Source organism: Equus quagga, chromosome 12, assembly GCF_021613505.1.
Source record: "Equus quagga isolate Etosha38 chromosome 12, UCLA_HA_Equagga_1.0, whole genome shotgun sequence".
NCBI lineage: Eukaryota > Metazoa > Chordata > Mammalia > Perissodactyla > Equidae > Equus > Equus quagga.
The window spans coordinates 95,788,334-95,810,701 of NC_060278.1; the positions used below are offsets into that span (position 1 = coordinate 95,788,334).

Here is a 22,368-nt window from a genome sequence, read left to right on the forward strand (position 1 = left end):
ACAATATGTTTTACTGAGCATCCTTTTACTTCTCTGAACATATCTATAGTATAAATCCTAGGTATTTGACTCACCCAGAGGATGTGCCCTTTAAAATCTTAGGAGATATTGTTAACTTGTCCCAAAATATTGTTTCAGTTTACAATGCTAGAGTATGTCTGCCTCTAACTTTTGTTTTTCTTCTGGTTCCTTAGAATTTCCACACTGATTAGTCAACAGTGGAAAATCTGAAGAGATGCGAGCAGGAAAAAGAAACTAAACCAGGTGGGTAGTTGCATTGTTCATACCACTCTGTCATAGCACCGCAAGTGTTTGTGCAAATACGTTTGTTTCAAGAAGGAAAAGAAATAGGTTCCAATAGGAATAGGTCCCTGCCTCGCGAAGCACAGGCAGGATGGCCCTGTTCAGAAGGTGTGCAACGTCATGCTGCAATTTCACAGACGCTTTCTTTACAGCGTCAGAAAGACAGTTTACGTCTGGTGGCTTACAAGAGAATGGGTTTCTGCAACCATCTTCTGAAGCAGAAGGAATCATACATAGGCGTTAGTAGCAAATTTGGGCATGATGCCAACTTTCCTGTCCACCATTTGTTGTAATGCTATTTTCATAAAGACTAGGGTACATTATGGGAATTTTAATACTGTGATAGAGGAGCAAAAGCAAGCAAAACTCAGCCCAAAGATACAAGCACAGGGGCTGGCCTGGTGGCATAGTGGTTAAGTTTGTGTGCTCCCCTTTGGTGGCCTGGGGTTTGCAGGTTCAGATCCTGGGTGCAGACCTACACACCACTCATCAAGCCATGCTGTGGTGGCGTCCCACATATAAAATAGAGGAAGATTGGCAACAGATGTTAGCTCAGGGCCAATCTTCCTCAGCGAAAAAAAAAAAAAAAGAAAAAAGCAGAAGAAGAAATAAGCACAGCCCAGTGGTCTGATGAGGAGGGTTTGTGAGGGTCCCTTCCAGTTGGAAGAAAGTTGCAGTTCATAGAACATGAGTGGCCTGCCTGGAAGTACGGCCCCTTTGGATCAGTGTTCATATTTTTGTGGTATCTAAATGTTTCTGGCATAAGTTAATTTTGAAGTCTCTGATCCGTGATTCACCCACCTCCCCTGCCCCCAACCCGCCCACCCCCTTTCAGCTCTGTCTCCTTGTAGTTAGGGCAGAATCTCCAGCCTTTATTTCTCTGTCCAAGACCTAGCAGTCCCGGGCATTTGGGGGATTTTGAGCTCCTTTGAATTCCCTCTAGCCTAGCCTGCCTCTAACACCTCTCCTAAGATTCCTGTTCGCTGTTGGCAGAGTGAGAGTATTGCCTGGCGGGCAGCTGCCCTGGCATTGGAACTCCCCAGCTGCTTATCTTATCAGCAAGGCTTCTGGGCCTTGCCCTACCCTAGCTTCCCAAGCCACCAGGCTTGCGTCCTGTTCTGACTCAGTGCCCCCTGGGAATCCCCTGGATGCAGATGTTTGCAGGGACTAGGATGCAGCAGTCCGCTCCCAGGACTGTTTATCTGGCCAAGGCCAGTTAGGAGGGCAAGCCTCTAGAGGGCCTCCTGTTCCGGCTGCTGTGAGAGCCCTGGGGCCCAGAGCCACCGAACCTTGAGGATGCTGGGGTTGTATGAAGTCTAGAGCAGGGGTTTTTAACTAGGGGTTTATAGTTGGCTTCTGGAATTCAAGATTCCCCTGTAATCATGGGTACAGTTTTGTATGTGTGTGTATATATACTTTTCTGGGCAAAGTGTCCGTGGCTTTCCTCAGATTCACAAATGTGCCTGTAACCTCTGAATTTTAAAACCTAATGGTCTAGAGAGAGCCTAAAGTGTTGTGGGCCACTGTGTCTCCTTGGGCACCAGCCTCCCAGATGCCAGGATCTTGGGATACGTCATCCAAGAAACCTCTAGGTTTTTCTAGAAAAGTTTATGGAAAGTTTAGGGGTGAACTAGGACAAATTACCTGATATCACTGAACCTTGGAGCCATCCCATGGGATGTCCCAAAGTCAAATCATGAAATTGCACCCCAGCCCCTGTTGCATCTCACTGAACGCGCCAGGTATACTGAACACACTATGCAAGTTTTCGGGTTCCTGAATCCCTAGCTCAGAAAGGCTGCTCCAGGCAGCTACGCTGACAACAGTGAGAATAGTGGTGGTGGCTAAAATTCAATCTGGTGTACCATTGCCAAGAACAGCATTAAATATTTTATATATGTTATCTTCTTTCATCCTCACAACCCTCCACTGAGGTTGGTATTCTTATTTTACCTATGGAGAAACTGAGGCATAGAGAGATCTAGTAACTCATCAGAGATCACATAGCCAATAAGTCAGTAAGTGACACATGACCTAAGCACATGAGCTTAACCATGAAGCTTTATGATGAAAGTAAAGGGCATTTTTAGAAAAAAGTAAAGCAAGCAGAAAAAATATGGGACTATTTAGTGTAGGGCAAACTGCCCTGTATATTGTAATACAGAGAACATTGCTGTATTATAGCAGACCCGAAAAACTGCTCACGGCAGTCATCTTAAATTATTAAGAAAAAGTTAGTGGATAGTGCATTAATGCATTAGTGCAATACGTGAGAAGAATTTCTATCCATTATAATTCAGATAAGGGTTTTTTTTTAACAGCTTTATTGGGATATAATTCACATACCATGCAATTCTCCCATTTAAAGTGTACAACTTAATGGCCTTTGGTCTATTCACAGAGTTGTGCATCTGTCACCATAGTCAATTTTAGAACATTTTCATTACACCAGAAAGAAACCCCACACCCTTTACTCATCACCCACCCAAGCCCCCAGCCCTCCCGAGTCCTAGGCAACCACTGATCTGCCTTCTGTCTCCAGATAAGGTTTTGATGTTAAAAGAGTAACAGTGTGGGAATCTTAGTGATCTGGAGTGAGTCATTCCCTGGGGAATAATTAGGCAAATGAAATTTGGCTCTAATGTATTTTATAAATGGCTTTATTAGCTAAGAAGCTACGAGCATGTCTTTGATATTCCTGAATTTGGGGTTGACATAGGCAAAAGACAAGTTTTTTTGTGAGTAATTTCCACTTGTCAGCATCGCCTGTCAAATAGGCTCTTCTCAGCAAGTGACTGTAAAATGATGATGGTTTCACGGGGCTGTGTTTCTCCACTGGTGTCAGAACCAGGACTAGTTCAACACAGGATCTTTCTTCTGTCATCTGAATCCCTGGCTTGGTTTCTCTCTCTGCCCTACTGTGGTTGTTGATATGAAGGGCGCTCATGTAGATGCCTGTCACTCTTGGAAATTTAAGAGCCAGCAGCATGGGATCCTGTCCGGCACTGGAGAACTTACAACTGCATGTTGTCTCGAACATTTCATGTTAGCAGATCCACTGTGTATCTCTCCTGATTCATTCATTCATTCTTTTTCGCCTTTTCTTTCTTTCTTTTCTTCTTCTTTTTTTTTTTTTGGTAGGGAAGATTGGCCCTGAGCTAACATCTATATGGCCAATCTTTGTTTTTTGCTTGAGGAAGATTGCCGTTGAGCTAACATCTGTGCCAATATTCCTCTATTTTGTATGTGGAACGCCACCACAGCATGGCTTGATAAGCAGTGCATAGGTCCACGCTCGGGATCCACAAACCTGGGCTGCTGAAGCGGAGCACACGAACTTAACCACTACACCACTGGGCTGACCCCATTCATTCGTTGTTTTAGAAAACGTTTAGGAGGCCTATGTATGCAGCACGTGCTGTGGTAGGTGCTCAGTAAATCACTCTGAAAGTGTCTTGTCCCCATCGTTACAGTGCCTGGCCTTATTTGACCAGATGGAGTTAGTCACTTGTGCTGAAAGAAGCCACAGGGGCAGGGGGTTTGGTAACAGAACAATTCTCTGATAGGGAGGAGACAGGCGCAGCATCATCCCCCTCAAGACAAAGCCATCACCAGAACGTACTGTCCTAAAGAATGCACACTGAATCAGGATGAAGAAACATAGATTCAAGTCCTGATTCAGCTCCTGACTGGTTGGAGGACCCATGCTCTTCTCTGAGCCATGGGCTCTCTGTTGTGAGGGTGAAATAATGCAGTGCCTCTCAAAATACCTTCAGTACCATTTCTGGAAAGAGTACGTACTTAGTAAATGTTGAATGAATGCCTGAAGGAATGAAGGGATAGTCTGTATCTGAGTGCTAGAGCAGAACTCTAGCAGGTCAGATGACGAGGAGGAGACAAAGGACAACCTCCCTTTCTTCTTCCAGTCAGTCCCCTCCTGCCACCTCAGCCCCTTTCCGCTCACCTTTTCCTAGGGCTCCCACATCCTCTGCTTCCCTGAGCCAAAGAGGCGCTGCCTTTGGGGCCTTGGGCCTAGGAGGCAGCCAGGCCTGGGTGTGAATGCAGGCTCCGGTAGGTCCTGGCTCTGTGTAAAGGGCATCTAATTGCACAGGGCTACTGTGCAGCATAGATGAGAGACATATGGAAAGCATTTGTTTCCATGTGTGATACATAGTATATGTACCTCGTAAACGGTAGCTGTTTTTATTTTATTATTACCATTGTTGTTTATTTGGTCAGGAGCCAGGGCTTAGCTGGTTATTTTAATCACTGGTTTGAGAGTGTTGATGTTCTTAAATTCTTATTTTGTTTGTTCATTAATTCATTCATAGCAATATATTCATTGAGCATCTTCCATGTGTCAGGAGCTGTGCTGGATGCTGGGGATACAGTGACAAACAAGAAAGTCAGGGTACCTGTCCTTTTGGAACCAGTTGAGAAGCCAAACATTGAACCTGTATCAGCAGCTGCATTGTGGCAGATCAGGGAGCTCTTGTGTTTTCTGCTGGCTCAGGGAAGAGGATGCGCAGGCTGAGGAATCTCTGTCCTGGGCCACTAGGAATCACACAGAACACTTAGGCTGAGGGCTGGCCGCCCCATGAAGCCTCAGTGCCTGGAGGCCAGGGGTGGAAGTGGTCTGGGAATCTTGTGCAAACTGTTAATATGGGCCAAAGGCACAGGTGAATCTACACTCTCTGCTCAGGTAGGGTGGTCCCTGGCCTGCAAACATGTCGCTCTTGCAGGTTTCCAGGGAGGCTGTTGATAAATTGGTCTTTCCCTGTGTTGCGTTTGTGGATTCTGAACTCTACTTCTATCTCGGGCAGGAAGAATGGAAGACAGCTTTGTTTCTCCTTCAGCTTAAGACAGGAGGGCCGCGAGCCCTGTTGGCAGTGCCTTTGGGCATCTGGTGTCTGTGCCTGTGAATGACGTGTGAAGAGATGCCCTCGCTGCCCCCGAGGCTTCACTCACCCCACACTCGGGAGAAGACTCTGAAAACCGGCACGCAAGGAAAGCATTAAAGCATCCAGTTAGAAATGCCAGTGAAAGGGTAAAATCGAAATCAGAGCAGAGTTCAGAGTCAGCCTTGTCTTCCAACACCCTGGAAGGTCCCGGCCTCATTCACTCTTCTCTCTCCCCAGCTCACTGCCCCGCAGCCCAGTGGCCTCCTTAGAATCTTTCTGGACGCCAGGCAGGCCCGCCTCCTGCATGCTGTTCCCTCTGCCTGGCACACTTTCCCCACGTACTTGCCTGCCTCCTTCCCTCAGGTCTCTGTACCGTGTCACCTCTATCACGGAGGCTCCTTGTCCACTCTAGAAAACCGCACTCCCCTCTCACTTCCTATCCCCATAGCGCTTTGCCACCTGATTCTCTGTTTATTTGTTAGTGTGAGTTGCTCCACTAGAACGTGAGCTTCATGGGAGCAGAGTCTTTGTTCTTTGCTGAGTCCCCAGTGCCCGGTGGGCGATAACTATAAAGATAAAGGAGAGGAGGGAATAACTTCCTTAAAATTAGTGACTGTGTGTCAATGGCTGGCCCCTGCGCCCCACTCTGCCGTATACACATGCTCTCAACTACCAAGCTTTTTAAAGATTCTTATTTTAAAGATTTATATTCAGAAGTGGTCCCTAAGTTGTTTTCTCTCTCACCGCGCGTGCGGGCTCTGCCAGGCTCCCGTTGGTGACGGAGGCTGACGAGGGCAGTGACCATCAGCTGGAAAGCACACCCGCATCTCCCCAGCTGGCGTTATTAGAATACCTGAGGAAGGCGAGGGGTGTAGTTTGAAACTGTCGCCCCGTGATTCTGCTAATTCTGATGTGTCCCACCACCAGCACTGGCTGAGAATTATGGTTTATGAGTCAGTCTCCCTAACTAGACCATGAACTTCCCTCAGGGGCACAGTGGTGTCTTACTGGTTTCATATCCATGGCGTCTAGTCCCAAGCCTGGTTCACATGGAGTGATCGCTAAAATGTCTTTGGATGAGTGAGTGAATGAATGAATTAATATTTTAAAGATGATACCTTGCTTCTTTTCATCCTCCACAGTGGATTTTTGGCTTGCTTTTTACAGAATTCTAGAGGAACTGGAGAGGTTCTCCAGGGCTGGAGGTAACTGTAGAGCTCACTGGTTACCCGTTACTGTGCAGCACATCACCCCCAGTACTTAGTGGTTTAAAACAACAGCAATTTGTTGTCTTTCCTGGTTTCTGTGGGCAGGAATTTTGGAACAGCTTGGCTGGACGGTTCTGGCTTGGGTCTCTCCTGCAGTTGCAGTTAGATAGTGGCTGGTGCCTGAGTAGCTCTGGGCCAGCGCAGCTGGGGATTGCCAGCTGCCTCTCTCTCTGTGCTGTCTCGGGGCTCTCCATGTGGTCACTTCATGGGGCTGGAGCTACCTCGCAGCATGGCAGCCTCAGATTTCCTTCATGCAGCTCAAAGTTCCAAGACAAGTGTCCCAAGAGAGAACCAGGTGAAAGACATGTCACCTTTTCTAACCTCATCTTTGGAAGTCACACAGCATCACTTCTGGTGCATTCTCCTGGTTAGAAGCAAGTCACTAAGGCCAGCACATTCTAGAGTATGCAAATTAGATTCCACTTCTTGATAGGAGGACTGCCAAAGAATTTGCAGGCGTAGTTCAGAACCACCACAGAGATGCACAATTTACCCCTTCATTCCACACTTGAGATCCCCGAGGTTTGCGGGGGAAGAACTTGCCCAGAGGCGCCCAGCCTGGCATCGGCAGAGCTGGAGCTCAGTCCAGCCCCTGGACCTTTGGCCGGCCTGCTTGGAAGTGATCTCACTTTCCCTTCCTGCCCGCCCTCCACAGTGTGACAGGGACTGCCAGTCTCTGGGAACCTTGCTGCGTCCTCACCAGGTTCAGATAATGTGTAAACAGCAGGAGGCCTGGGGAGACCCAGCATGCCTGGTCCCCAAGTAGTAATCAAGCTGGATAGTTCTGGTTCTTTCCAAAGACCTCCACAGAAGCACACACTTACGTGGATTGAAGAGTCGGGATCACGGCCCCGTGCCCAGCCCCAGGCCTGCACGAAGTACCGACAGTGCCCTGCCACTGGGTGAGATACTGCTGCTGAGAGGGTGAGAGTTTTAAAATTTGTACCCAAAAATAATTATTTTTACTGTTTCTGTGAAGTTAGATAACAAAAAATAGAATTTGGGGGCAGAATTCAGAGAATCAACCCGATGTCACTGGAAACGTTCTGAATATTTTTACATCCAGCTGAAAATTCTAAATAGAGTTTTGTTTAGGCACGGGTAAGATACATGTGCCTATATGTTTTCGTAGCATCATAGAATGTTTTCTTGAGACTTCATTGCTTTCTTGCCCTTTCTTCAGAAATGCCTTACTTTGAGCTTGGGGATAGAGGAGAAAAAGGGGAGAAAACCCTTACTACGTGCCAGGCGTGATGTTATTCATTTCCGTGCTTTCCAGCCTAACAGTACAGGCTCAGCCCCGCCCTTCACCTGGTGGGAACGTGACCTTGGGCAAGCCACTTAACCTCTCAGCACCGCAGTTTCTTTTTCTATAGAACAGGAATAATAATGCTTTCTACTTCATAGACCTGCTGTAAAATTAAATGAGATAATGCCTGTAAGAGGCTTAGCACAGGCTGGCATGCGGTAAGGACTCCATAAAAGCTGGCTCTCATTATTCCCCACACTACCTTTCGAGGCAGTTGTTAGACCCACATTTTACAGGAGAGTAATCTGTGGTCAGGTGAGTTGCCAAGCTGTAGGGGCAGAAGCTGAGTGACCCCAAAGGCCCTGCTGTGTCCACTGCACCATGCAAGACTCCAGGTGGCTCTGCCAGGCCTTCCCAACATGCAGTAGTGGTGGACAGAGGGACTCAGGGGTTTCCTGCCCCACAGGGCCCCTGTGTCAGCGTCCTAAAGCAGGAAAATTTGAAAACACAGGGCCAGGAATCCACTTATGAGGCTCTATAAAGAGCAGAGTGACAGAGAATGTTCTAGACAGAGGGAACAGTCTTGTGAAGGCCCTGAGGTCAGGAAGAACTTAGCTGGTTTGGGGAATTAAAGAACACAATGGACCAAAAGAGAGTAGAAATGAGACAAAAGGACGCAGAGGAAGGCAGGGCCAGATCAATGCAGGCCTTTGGGGGCTGGTGCAGAGAGTTTGGATTTTGCCAGCTGTGGAATAGAAAAGCATCAAAGGTTGAGTGAAGCAGGGGAGTCACATGACCCAATGCCTGATTTGTGAACATCACCCTGGCAGCTTGTGCGGAAAATAGACCTTGGGCTGAGGGCAAGGTGGAAGCAGGGATGCAGTGAAGAGGCTGCACCAGGGGTGCAGATGAGAGATGATGGAGACCACATGGTGCGTGTGGACGGGAGAGATGGGAAGATTCAGGCTCTGTTTTGCAAGTAGAAATGACAGGACCTGTTGACAGATTGTACATGAGTACAGTCATGAGTGGTGAAAAAGGAGGAGGAATCCAGGATGGCTCCAGGTTTCCAGCTCAAGCAGTTGAGACAGATGGTGCCTTTGCTGAGCTCGGGAAGGCAGGAGGGGGCAGGCTTATGACTTGACATGTGAAGTTTGAAATGCTGGTGAGATGCCCAAGGGAGTTAAGTAGGCAGTTAGACTGGCAAGTCTAGAAGAGGCCTGGGGCTCTTTGGGAATCATCAACATATACTATTCTTTTTTCCTTTGAGGAAGGTTAGCCCTGAGCTAACATCTGCTGCCAGTCCTCCTCTTTTTGCTGAGGAAGACTGGCCCTGACCCAACATCCATGCCCATCTTCCTCTACTTTATATGTGGGACGCCTGCCACAGCATGGCTCGCCAAGCGGTGCAGTGTCCGCACCCGGGATCCGAACCGGCGAACCCCGGGCTGCCGAAGCGGAACATGCGCACTTAACCGCTGCACCCCCGGGCTGACCCCAACATATACTATTAAGGGAAAGGGTAAGAACTCCCAGGGAGCAAATAGAGAGAAGAGGACCCAGGCCTGGTCCTGGTCCTGGGGGCCCTCTAACACCAAGGTCCCTAAGGGAGGAGGCGCCTCTGTGGAGGAGGGTTGAGAAGTGGCCCCGAGAGGTTGGAGGGAGGCCCAGAGGGTGTGGTGTTTGGAGGCCCCTGGAGGAGAGTGATGTGAGAAGAAGGGCCAGCCACCCAGAAGTCACTGAGGACTTGCTTGACTCCAGCACCCTGCCCTTTCTTCCTCCCTGAGTGGCCCCCAAAGTTGGTCTCCACTCCTATACTCGGGGCTTTGTGGCTCTGGCCCTCTGGCCCTTTGGCTGCCAAGGCCAAGGCCCTGCCTGACTGCCTCCAAGTGAGGCCTTTCTCGGGGCCGTTCTCTGAAGGGCATCAGGCACCGCTCTGGCAGGAGGCGGGCGCCTCTCTGGTGACTCGGCTCTGGGTGTGCCCCTAGGGCACTAGATAGAGCTTGGTGCTGGTCCCCAGCAGGCTGCACATGGCTAGACCAGCCGCCCTGCCCTTTCCCAGGTTCTTGGAATGTACTCAGTCTGGGGCCCTGAGTTTCCTGCCGGCCTCCGTGCCTCTCTGGTTTTGGCTGCCCATCACAGAGAAGAGCTGCTTCCCTTTGAATTTGGGGAATGCCAGCTCACTAGGCCCTGGTATTTCCATCAGGTGTCCACAGCCCTTTCGTCCCTCAGAGAGGCCTTAGAGAGCATTTCCCCCATCCCCAGGAGGCCTCTCCCATGGGACCAAATCCCACTCTGTGCTCTGTGTCCTCTGTGAAATGGTCTGCTTTCTTTTTGTATGGTCTCTGCAAATATTTAATTAAAAAAAAAAAAGAAAACAGGAAATGACCTTTCTGGTATATTTGGAAAACAGTTTGGAGCAGTAATGGAATCTGCCTGAGCAATGAGGACTAATAGCTGCAGACTTGGAACAGACCGTGTAGCTCTTGGCAGAGCCTGGGGCCTCTTCAGTTTTCAAAACTAGGGGAGAATTAAAGACCAAGGGAGAAGGTGGCTTCCTGTGGGGAAGCCTGACAGTGCCCAGAGCAAGCACCTGCGGGAACCGCAGCCTCTGAGCCCGGGCACCAGGGTCTGGGAAGCTGAGTACAGGGGCTCCTCCCTTCCATCCAGGACGTTCAGGGTCCAATGCCTCATAAGCGTTCAGACCCCAGGAAGGCACTAAGACCTGAGGGTGAGGAGTGAAAGAGCATCTTTACTCTTCAGCGCCCCAGAGGGCTCGGGCTGAGACAGGAGCTACTGCTGCATCTCTCCAGACCCAGATTGGCTGTTGACCCAGCCCACGGTCACCTCCTCAAGGAGGCCTTTCCCAACCATGCAACCTTTAACTGAACTATTCACATACAGAGAACTCTATTCTTCCATAGCCCTTATCACAGTCGGTGATGCTAGATTCATTTACTGTTCGATGCCTTTTTCTCTTATCAAATTGTAAATGTCTTTTAGTCTCCAATGTATACCCCATACCGGCACGGTGCCAGTGTACGGAAGGTCCTCACTAAACAATGAATGAATGCAATGTCAGGACTGGAGGAGACTCAGATCGTATTTCAACCTTCATTATTCAGATGAGGGGAAAGGAAGCTGGGAGAAAGGGACTCATCAGGGGTCTGATTGAGCTAGACCTTTGGCCACTGATATGATGTAGATAGAGCTGCACACCCACTGCATGTGGCAGCCAGGACAGCCGTTTTTGTGGAACTTATATTCCACTCAGCCCTGTAAAGCAGTAAAGAAGGAAGTATAAGTTTGGGCCTTCTAAGCACCATTAAACATAGAGTAAAAACAAAGGAGTTTAATGAAAATGTCAAAAGGACAGTTTTACTGGTAAGTCACCCAACAAAAACGGAGCATACTCATGATTTATTAGTTGCATGCCTCTTATGTTCCATGTACCTTGTGAGACTCCATGCATGTCGTCTCACTGAATCTCACAACAGCCCCCTGAGCCGCAGGTTGTGGCTGTTATCCCCACATTGCCGAGGAGGAAACTGAGTGCAGAGAGGTGAAGGGAGTTGTCCAGGATCTCCACACCAGTAAACAGACACTGGGCTGGAGGCCCGTGCTGCGTGCCTTCTCCCACACCACGCACGCCCCTTAGAGATTTGTCCTGTCCCTGCGGACTCCTGAGAGGGCAGCATGGTGTGGGAGAAGGAGCTCTAGACCAGGAGGTAGGACCCCTGAATTCAAGAACTTTGCGCAAGTCACTTCATTTTCTGAACCTCAGCTTCCCCAGCTGTTATGAGAGGCTTGTCTAGATGAGCTCTGGGATCCCTTTCAGTGTGATTATTCTACAAATGGTTTTGAGTTAAGTGGAAAAAATAAATTAAGGTGGATCTCTAACTCATACTTTATAGCAAATAAATTCCAGATTGATCAAAGATTAAAATGTGAAAAGTAAGGCCGTAAAAGTACAAGAAATAAACGAGAGAATTCTTTACTAATCTCAGAGTAGGGAAGACGTTTCTAAGTATGATCCAGAACACAGAAACCATAAAATAAAATATGGATCAATTTGACTACAGGAATATAAAAAATGTGTGCCTGGGGAGAAATGCCAGAAATAAAGTCAAAGAACAAGTAACAAGTAAAAAATACTTGTAACTTCTTAAGGCAAAAGACTAATTTCCTTGGTATATAAAGCCTCTTACAAATCAATAAGAAAAAGAGCTACAATCCAATAGAAATGGGCAAATGGATTTGAACAAACAGTGCATAGAAAAGGAAATATACATGGAAAGATGGTCAGCTTCACTTGCAGGAGCGGTACCAACAATCAGATACTGTTGTCACCTTTCAGATTGGGGAAAAATGTTGATGAGAAGGTAGTGAAACAAAGTACTCCTCATGTATACCTAATGGGAATTAAATAACCTCTGTGGAGGAAAATTTGGCAATATCTAGTACAGAAAAAAAATTCACAGATCCTTTAATGCAGCACTTCTGCTTTTGTGAAGCAACCCCGAAGCCCATCAAGAGGGAGATAATTAAATCAGTTTACAATAGTGAGACAACAGAGTCTGTGCAGCAGCCAATAAATTGTTCTTTTTAAAGATTCAGTTCTTTAAAGACTTTGAGTTTCTTTCTAGTGTTTTGATAGAATCAGTGCAGCAGTGGCCTCAGGGTAATCTGGAATTGTTTCCAGGATGTATTTTTATTTATTTATTTTTTTGAGGAAGATTAGCCCTGAGCTAACATCTGCTGCCAATCCTCCTCTTTTTGCTGAGGAAGACTGGCCCTGAGCTAACATCCATGCCCATCTTCCTCTGCTTTATATGTGGGACGCCTCCCACAGCATGGCTTGCCAAGCGGTGCCATGTCCACACCTGGGATCCAAACCGGCGAATCCCAGGCCACCGAAGCAGAACCTGCACCCTTAACTGCTGCGCCACTGGACCGGCCCCCTCTGGATATATTTTTAAATGAAAAAAGCAAGATGGAAAACAACTCTTTGTTTTAAATAAAAGAAAAAGGAAAGGGAGGGAGGGAATATGTATAGTCATGTGCTGCATAACGACTGTGATATTTGGATGGTGACAAATTGCCTGATGATGCATTTCTCAGAGTTATCGCTGTCATTAAGCGACGCATGACTGTGTAGCATCAACTATCCCTGGAAGGACACAAGACAGTCCCTGCTTTGGGCAGGGGAGGGGATCTGTGAGAAAGAGGCCACCAAGCTTACTCTTTTTCCTTCTGTACCTTTTGAGTTTTATACCACATATTCAAAAATGAAATAATTTTCGGGGGCGGCCTGGTGGTGTAGTGGTTAAGTTCCCATGCTCTGCTTCAACAGACCGGGGTTCACAGGTTCGGATTCTGGGCGTGGACTTACATACTGCTCATCAAGCCATGCTGTGGCGGCATCCCACACACAAAGTAGAGGAAGGTTGGCATGGATGTTAGCTCAGGGCCAGTCCTCTTCACACACACACACAAAAAGATAGCCACATCCTAATCCCCAGAAAAAAAAAAAAAGAATATTCGTGAACATTTTCCCATGTCTTTAAAAAATATTCACAAACATTTTAATTCCTGAATGATATTTCATTTGAATATAAATTAGTTAAATATGTATATATTTCTCTGTTGTCCCTTTAGGAGCTCATTTTTGTGTCTTTAGTTTTTAACTATTATAAGTAATACTGTGATGAACATCCTTGTACATTTATCTTCGTGCACAACTTGGATTATTGTTTTAGAATAAATTATTATAAGCTGAGTTAGTGGCTCAAAGATATGAAAAAGTTGAGGTTTTTTGGTGCATCTTGTCAAGTCACTCCCCAGAGAGATCCTGGTGGTTTACACCCTCATTAACAGAGTCTGAGAACGACCATTTGCTGACAGTTTCCAACTCTGAGGATTCTTTCTTTCTTGTCCCCCTTTGCTGTTGACTTTAAAGAGCAGAGAGTGAAGAAAGGATGCAAATGTTGAAGAAAAGTGAAATTTTGTGCTTGCACTGTGGGTCAGAGCGCTTCCCAGACACAAACCCTAGACTCTTTGGAATCGCTATTCCCTCAGGGGATGGAGATGGGGCAGCCAGAGCACGTTGGCTCGGTTGGTGATTTCCAGGATTGGGCTTTGAGCTTGGCACACTGCCCTCCCCAAGCCGGTAGGGTCAGCTTCCTGCACTGGGCAGCTTGTGAGGTCAGACAGGCAAAGGCGGGAGCTGAAGCCCTAGGGTGTCTGTTCCAGCAGGAAGCTGGCCTTTTAAGGTGGAGCCTGTAATTCCATCCCATGGTGTCACATCCTAGAGCCACCAGACAGGAGCATCAGCAGGGCAGTCGACAGTATACGGAGGCCTGTCTCAACAGTCCTGAGAAGGAAGAGGTGGTTTTATCATCCCCACAGATAGGGAGAGAGGGAGGAAGATAGACAGATGGATAGATTCAAATTTAATTCAACAAGGCCAGAGCCTGTAGGCTCAGCTGCCAGGACAAGGCCTGTGTATGGTGTGGTGAGAGTCCACTCACAGATCCCTCATCTCATGGAGCCAGCATTCTCATTGGAAGAAAAGAGCTAAGGAGACAGGCTCAGGGAGGTGGTGTGGCCTGCCCAGGCCTGTTCCTTCCCTCAGCAGTGGCAGGTGTAACAGAGAGGATGACTCTGGGCTGAGGAGCCAGATGGGGCTGCTTGAGACCTTTCTGAGTCACAGTTATGAACTCACCTCACTGACCTCAGAGGGCTGTTTTGGCAGTTAAGTAAATGAGATACAGAAAACAGGTAAGCACTTGGTAAATGTCCCCTTTGCTGTTATTGTTAGAGTTGTCGTCATAATTTTTATTCTGTGTGGTTATTGCAATAGGCCATTCCCCTGTTCTGAAGCTTGGAGCGGTCTCCTCAGAGGGAGATTGCGGGAGTGAAACTTCTGTGACCGGCAGAAGGAACCACCTCTGGAACTCCTGGGAATGCCGCTTTTTACTGAGGAGGAGCCAAAGCACATCTAGGGCAACTTCTTTCTCTCAGGGCAGCCGGGAGAGAATAGGCTGGGCGCGCCCTCTGCTGAAGCGTGGGGGGATTGCCCTAGACGGAATTCTGGCCCTGTCTTTATTTTACAGGGTGGGGGACTTTTGGAGGCCCTCTCAGAGAGGGGTAGTCTTGCTCACAGTCCGGTGGCAGAGCCAGGTTCAAAACACAAGGTCACGTCTCTCATTCTTTTCTCTTTCTGCTACAGGACACCACCCTGTCTCCTCTGATTGTTGAGTGCCCCTAAATTATTCTTTAGGTGTCTTTTCAGAGCTAGGCGTTGTGGGGAGGTGTGGGCCCAGCCCTCTATCCTGGCCAGCCCCTCCTTATGCACAAACTCCCCCCCCCTTACTGTCTGAGCCCCACCCTGAGCACTTTCCAGCCCTTCCTGCCAATGTCACTTACTTCCTGAAAGCACTACGTGACAACTGGGGCTTATAAAAACTTCAAGTCTTACAAAAAGGTAGTCTTAGAAAGTGAAGTAAGTTCCCCTTAATCACAAAGAACCTTGACAAGATTTTTTCTTGTATCTGCCATCTTTCCCCAAAGAAATTGGGTTTTATTTTAGGTGTTGTTTTGCAACCTACATTTTGCTATGTCAGTACAGGTCCGTCTAGCACATTTCTTTATGAATACTTTATAATTCATGTAATGCCCAGCCTCCTGAGGGACATGTGGGTGGCTCCCTACAGCTTGCTGTTACTGACTACGCGCAGTAAATATCCTCACAGCATAGTAGAGAGCGTTGGCATTTGCCTCAGTGTGTCTAGAACTGGGGTTTGCTGGGCCCACACCAGTTAGGAGGACTGTGAACACCTATGGGCGGTCAGGGGCTTAGACCCCCCTTCCACTTCCTAACCCAGGGTCTGCCAAGTTGCCAGAGTCCGTGCAGTGGCTGTGATTTGATTGCCTTCAGAAGGTCGTCGGTGCTCAATGAGACATTCTAGTGTCCCCTGGCAGGTTAGCCTTTTTTGTAGCAATGCCTGTTGTTGGCAAGCGTGCAGATGCATGCACAGTCTCGTGTGCTGCTGGTAGGAATATAAAGAGGAACAGTACTAGGTTTATAAGGTTTTCCCCCTCAATTTTTTGTCATTATAAATACCACCGTGCCATTCTGGAAGGCGACTTGGAAAAGTGTCAAAAGATGTCTTAAAAATTATTTCACCCTTCCTTTTAGCCCAGCAGTTCTACCCCTAGGAATATGTTCCAAGGGAGTAACTAGAGATAGGCACAAAGATTTACATAAAGACCCAGTGCTCCTGTAATGGGGGAAAATTGGAAAGTACCTCCATGTTCATTTCTAGGGGACTGATCATGTAAATCATGGTACATGCCAGTATACGTATACAAAAGTCATGTGCAGGGAACTTTAATAACATGTTCGAGAGTGTTTCAGAGAGCAGGCTATAAAATACAATGTGTGGTGTGATCCCAGAATAATTTTTTAAATGTATATAGCTTGCCTTTCTATATGTAAGGTTCTCTTTGCTCTCTCAACTGTGCTGTCAACCACCAGGGCTGTTAACCGCCATCCCTGTAGCGATAACTCCTAATTTACTGTCTTTCCTTCGCATGCCATCTCTCGGCTGAGCTCCCGCCCCCACCTCCGTGGCCTACTCTACCTCCCCGGGAGGGCTCACGGGCACCTCAGAGTTAACGTGTGAGACAGAACTCTTAATCTTCGCCCCACCGTCACTCCCCAAAATATTCCTCCTCTGTTACTCCTCATCTTACAAAGCGCACTTCTGTCCACCTACGTATTCACGTCAGAAAGGTCACTTTTGCATCGAATACCAAGTCCTGTTCATTTGTCCTCCAGATTACATCTAGAATCTGTCCACCCACCACCACCACCCCCGTCCTCCACACACCATCTTCTGGCACATGAATTACTACAGGAGCTCCCTGACTTGCCCCCTTCTGGGCCCTGCTTGACCCAGATGTCAGAGTCATCTTTGAAAATGCAGATCTGATCCTTCGTGACCTGCCCTAGCCCCCTCAGGACCAAGTTACAGATGGGATCTGGCCCCTGCCCAGCCCAGCAGCATCCTCAGTGTCACTGCCTCTCTCCCACTACACCCCTTTTTCAGTCCTTCTGTCCCACCAAGCCCTTCCCTCCTCAGAGCCTTCACACATGCTGTTCTCCTCTCTGAAATGTTCTTCCTCTCTTTGTGCAGTTAATGCCTAGTCCTCCTTGGATCTCAGCTAAAACGTGACTTGGTCAGGCTTGGGTAGTCACTCCGCACCCTGCCTTCTCCCTGGAGGCCCTGGGCCCCGTGATCATTACTTAGGTATTAGGTATTCGGATTAGCCCCCAGTAGACTATAAGCCGTGGCAGGGACCACAGCTCATTTGTTCTTTGCTGCATTTGTGGCACTTAAGCCAGTGCCTGGCACATGGTATTGCTAAGTGTGTAGATATTTATCGATAACTTTACTTCAAGAAAAGGCAAAAGATGTTCTGTAAAATGTTGATGGTGGTTTCCCAGGTGTGAAATTACGGGTGACTCCTTTTGTTCTTTGTACTTTTCTGTGCTGTTTCGTCTTCAGTGATCAAGGCAATAACTGTCATTTGGTCAAAAGACATCAGTGCTGGGAGCAGAGCTGAGTCTTCTCTGCAGAATGCCTCTGGACTCACCTCTGCCCTCTGCCCCTGCCCCACAGGCCTGAAGAGCGATGCAACAGGCATGATGGAGGTCGAGTCCTCCTACTCGGACTTCATCTCCTGTGACCGGACAGGCCGTCGGAACGCGGTCCCTGACATCCAGGGAGACTCTGAGGCTGTGAGCGTGAGGAAGCTGGCTGGAGACATGGGCGAGCTGGCACTCGAGGGGGCAGGTCAGAACCCACGCGTCTTCAGCACTCCTGCATATCAGAAACCCTCTGCTGGGCTCCTAGACTGCCCGCTCACTCAGAGAAGAGACAGCATTGAATCAGGCCCTGGTCCCACGGGCAGCGGCAGAGAGTCCAGCCAGTCTCTCGGCTGGAGGGCCCTGGCAGGAGGACTCTGGCTGGGCATCCTGGGTTCTTCCCCTCCCACTCACCCCATCCATCCACAAGTCCTGTCAGTTTTCCTCCAGGGTCCCTCCCAGGCCCCTCCACTTCTCTGCATCCCCACAGCCAACTCCTGGCTCAGGCCACTGCTAGCCCATCCTGGCCGACTGCAGCAGCCTCTTCCCTGGCCCCCCTGCATCACTCCCACCCCTCCCATCTTGCTCTACACAACAGCTAGCGGGACTCGTTTAAACTGTCTGATCCCATCCTGCTTCTGCCCAAAAAATCCCCAATCACACGCAGAGTGAAGCCAAACTTGTCACATTGCCCTGCCAAGTGACCAGGCCTTGCCTGCCTGCCTCTGGGATCTCACCGATGCCACTATCCCCTCACCTTCTGCCCTCCAGCCACACCCGCCGTTGCTCTGTTTCATTTGTTTCCTCTGCTGGATCACTCCCCACCCAGCCCTGTGGCTGCTGCCTCCTCACCCTCAGGCCGGAGCTCCTGCAGGTGCTCAGAGGGGCCTTCCCTGATGGCTAACCCATCCCTCACCAATCACATGACCCTCATCACTCTCTGACAGGGTCTCATGTGGTTAAATACGAGCTCCCGGAGAACAGGGGCCTTCTGTTCTGCTGGCACATAGCAGGTGCTTGGAAAGCACTGGCTGAATGAATGAATGAATGGAGGAAGTAGCGTCTGCCACCTCACGTGTTGCCTGGGACAGCCCTCCTCTCCTCCCTCTGTGCTCCCAGTGAAGTCCGCTCAGCTCAAGCCACTGGTCAGCCCTGGGACCTTCCTTTGGGAGCCTGCCCTGGTCCCCCTGCACTGGCTAGGGCCCTCTCCTCCCTGTCTCACAGCACCACTGAGGCTGTCCTTAAGAGGGCTACAACCCTGTTTTTCCCTGTGTAGCCCCCCCAGTCCAGAGCCCTTGGCCCTTGCTGGCCAGAAATGACCTGTGAGTACAGAACAGAGAAGATTTGGTGGGGGTATGGCCCCAACCCTCTGTTATAGATGGACAAACACTCCCAGAGAAGTTCGGTGGCTTGCCAGGGTCACCCAGCATAACATAGTTAGAACAAGAAGGTGGCTGCCCCTGACACTCTTCCCAAGGAACCCCACCCCCATACCTTCCCTGCTCGAGTGGTCTGTCAGCCTTCCCTTATTATGTGGCCCCAAAGCTCCTCACCCAGGCACATGAGCCTCCACGGGGTCTCACCCTGCTCACTTCCCCTCTCACTTCTCTCCCCTAGTGCCTCTGATCCAGCCAGAGTAAAGTACTTTTATTTCTAGACAGCCCCCGATGGGTCATAACACACTGCTCCCTCTGTTCAGCTCTTCCTGCCCTCCCCTTGCCGGGCTCACTTGTCGTCATTCTTGGAGACACAGACCGCCTGCTGAGAGGCCTTGCCTGACCGCGTCCCCCTTCTCAGGCTCAGGGAGGTGCCTCTTCTCCCGGCCGCCTCCGTAATCCCACTTAACACAATGCCCTTCCTCTAGGCTGTGAGCTTCTCCTGAGGGGATGTGTCTTGTGCCCTTAGTGCCTGGTGGCGTTTGGCACGTGATAGAGGTGCCTGGTCAGTGGCTGTTCAGTGAATAACTAAAGGACCAGCGTGCCCAGCCGCCACCTGGGCATGCTGCCGGGGGCTGGCCTCAGGGCCTCTCTGTCTGCACCCCCAGCCCTGGGACACCACCCATGTACCCCTAATCCCCTTTTCCCCTGTCCAGTTCGAAATCCCTGAGGTATCTGGGTCCTCTGGGTGCATGACATTTGCCTGCCAGGGTGACTGACCTTTAAAAGGGGCCCCTGAGGAAGGAGCAGCACTCACTGCGGGGAGGTGAAGCACTCCTGGTGGATGGCAGGCCAAGGAGCCTCCCAGCAGGCCCTGCAGTGAGCAGCTTCCACAGGCAGGCGCGTGGCACGCTCAGGCCCGCAGACGCCCCAAGGGCGTGGGAGTATGGGCCCGGGGTTGGGGCCCCAGAGGCCCTGTTTGCTGAAAGGTCTCGGGAGACCCGTGCGTGGCCAGGGCAAGGGAAGGGGAGCCGCGGCCTTAGGCTGTCCTGAAGGCCTGGCCTCCCAGCCTCCAGGTCTGTGGCCTGGTCCTGGTTATTAACACTCCCCAAGCATGTCACGGGCAAAACTTTGTCTTCTTTGAGAGTTCCTTACATGGGGAGCACAAATGTTTCCTTCCCTTGCCTAATAGAGGTAAACAATAGGCAAGGCGTGAAGAAATATGAGTGCACTGCCTGGGAGAGTGTGTGACCACGAAAGCTTCTCGAATCAAGCTTGGAAGCTGACTCCAGGGGCATCCCAAGGGTGCTAGTTGGAGAGGAAAGTACTTGAGGACCTTCTCTCCAGGCTAGGAGAGGGAGGACTGACACAGAGGAAGCAATTTCCCTGGCTGAGCTATTCCCACGTGCCAGATGACCACATATGGGCGGAAGTGTCACCATCCTCCCTTTATGGATCAGGAAGCAGAGGCTCAGAAAGATTAAACGCTTGCCTGAGGTCCCACAGCAAGGAAATGGCAGAGCAGAGGTTACTGAGAAATCTAGCGAGAATGTTCCTGCTGGTCAGGGCCGGAGCATCAGAAGCTGGGAAATGTGCCTGAAGTGCAGTCTGGTTTGTCAGGCTTTTGGAGGGCCAGAAGGACCCTCTGGGACTGAGCCTTTGCTACAAGCACCACCCTAGGAAAGGAGGTAGCCTGGGGTGGGCATCTGCATTCGGCCTGCATCCCTCACTCCGCTGACCCCCACTGCTCAGGCCTGCCGCGAGGGCCAGGTGAGGCCCTGTGGATGATGAGGCCTCATCAGCGCTGGGAGTGCTGCATGCTCAACAGAAGTTACATTTAGTGGGAGGGACACTGGCTCCCTCCACCACTTGATCTCGGGCAAATCAGGTCACCTCTGTGAGGCTCGGTTTTTTCCGTTTTGTGTTCTGACCCTGGTCACGCCTCCAGGCTGCTGTGTGCAAGGCATGGAGGTCAGTGCAAGGTGGTGTTTCTTTGTCATCTGAAGGGCTTAGCCTAAGGATGCAAAGGCAGAAGGCATCTAGGGAGGTGTGGCTGGTCAGGCCAGGCCGCCGCACAATGAAACAGCCATGGGCTCCCTCCCAGCCCCAGCCTGCACCCTGGGACTCTCCTGAGCTGGTCTAGTTCCAGGCGCTTTTCTGTCTTATAAGAACTCCCTTTCGCCGAGCACCTGGTACCTGCTGGGACTTCACGTTTTCCTCTCTGGAGAGCCTGCACAAGTACCCTGACCCTCAACAGCCCTTCATCTGATGCTTTCAGCATCCATCTTGGCCTTTAATTGACTTTAATCATACGAGTAATACTGCATGCATATTCTTTGTAAAAATTAAAATGTTATAGACCAGACTAAGGTGCCCTGTGGCTACCACCCCCCAATCCAGCTCCCCAGGCTTATCCACTATTAACCACTTTGGCTGGCCCTTCCAGACCTCCTCCTATGCTTTATGTTTGTGTACATGCTCCTTTTTCTCCCTCTCCAGAAGGACAGGCAGAAGCGGGCACCCCAGACAAGGAAGCTAGCAACCAGCCTGTGAGCAGTGACGGGACCACTTCGTCTTGAGTCTGACCTTGCCCGAGGAGGCTGGAAGAGAGACCTGCTGTGAATGGGGAGCCCTGGCACTGGCCCGGCAGCCTCTTCTCTGAGCCCGTGTCCCAGGCAAGCCAGGCCAGACTGAAAGGCACTTCCAGGGACCACCGTGGCCCCTACCCTGGCAAGGCCTTCCGCTCGCACCCACAGGGTCCATGCTCCCACCATCTCCTCACCATGGCCTGATACACTTTCAAGACACTGACCACAGGGTGTTATTTATTCAGCGGGCATGGAGACTCGGGGGCTGGGCCCTGCCCACCTGAGTGAACAGCCCATCCAGGAACGCTCCTCTCCCGGGCGGCCTGGGCAGGGACCACATCCCAGCTCTGCCCTCTCTTCTCCAGCCCTAACCTTCTGGGTCAAGACCTTCTTATCCCTTTTTTAAAAAACACTTTTAAACTTTTTAATAACTTTAAACCTTTTTTCAGCAGAGGGAGGGAGCTGACAATTGACCTTTTTTTGGAAGCCATGGTAAGCTAAACTCTTTGATCATCTATGCAGCTCTGAGGTTCCCTCATGGAGCTTCTCAGACCCATTTTTAGGGAAGGGATTTTGTGCTCAAAACTATCATCAACCCTTTGCCCTTTCTACCAAGATAAGTGACACCTAGGACCCAGAAAATAAATGCTGATGATTTGTGTGACTGGTTTAAGATTATTTCTCCTTTAAACAACAAAAGCAGGGGCTGGGCCCTGTTTTCCCTAGGTCCACAATTAGCTGCCCCAGGCATCCATGGAATGAAGTTCCACAGAGGTTGGCACCACTCCTTGGCCCAGTGTCTGATGAATCTTCCAACACCCCCGCCTCACCCCAGTCCACAGCTTCAGGAACCCAAAAGAAAGGTTTTCCCCTTAAAACCCAGAGTAGGAGGGGCTGAGAGTTCAGGGAGCACTTATGCCACAGAAAACTCTTCAAGAGAAGCCTTACTTCTTCTGGAGGGAGCGGGGGCTGGAGGCCCCCCTGAGCCCCCGTAGTGGAAGCCAGTCACAGCCCCAACGGGGCTCTCAGGG

The 22,368-nt window shown here is 49.8% G+C and overlaps 1 protein-coding gene across 2 annotated transcripts in view; it reads left to right on the top strand.

Moving 5' to 3' along the window:
• PKIG (cAMP-dependent protein kinase inhibitor gamma) overlaps positions 1 to 21,998 on the top strand; it is an 80,513-nt gene extending 58,515 nt beyond the window's left edge. The window contains exons 2-4 of one of the 2 annotated variants that reach the window (XM_046678765.1): positions 195 to 264; positions 17,408 to 17,581; positions 21,249 to 21,998. In XM_046678765.1, coding sequence (XP_046534721.1) covers positions 17,431 to 17,581; positions 21,249 to 21,328 — 231 coding nt within the window. In that variant the 5' untranslated portion in view covers positions 195 to 264; positions 17,408 to 17,430 and the 3' untranslated portion in view covers positions 21,329 to 21,998. Of the gene's footprint in view, positions 1 to 194; positions 265 to 7,179; positions 7,397 to 17,407; positions 17,582 to 21,248 lie in introns of those variants that run through there. The other variant, XM_046678766.1, reaches the window with a different exon arrangement.
• Positions 21,999 to 22,368: the final 370 nt, after the last annotated feature.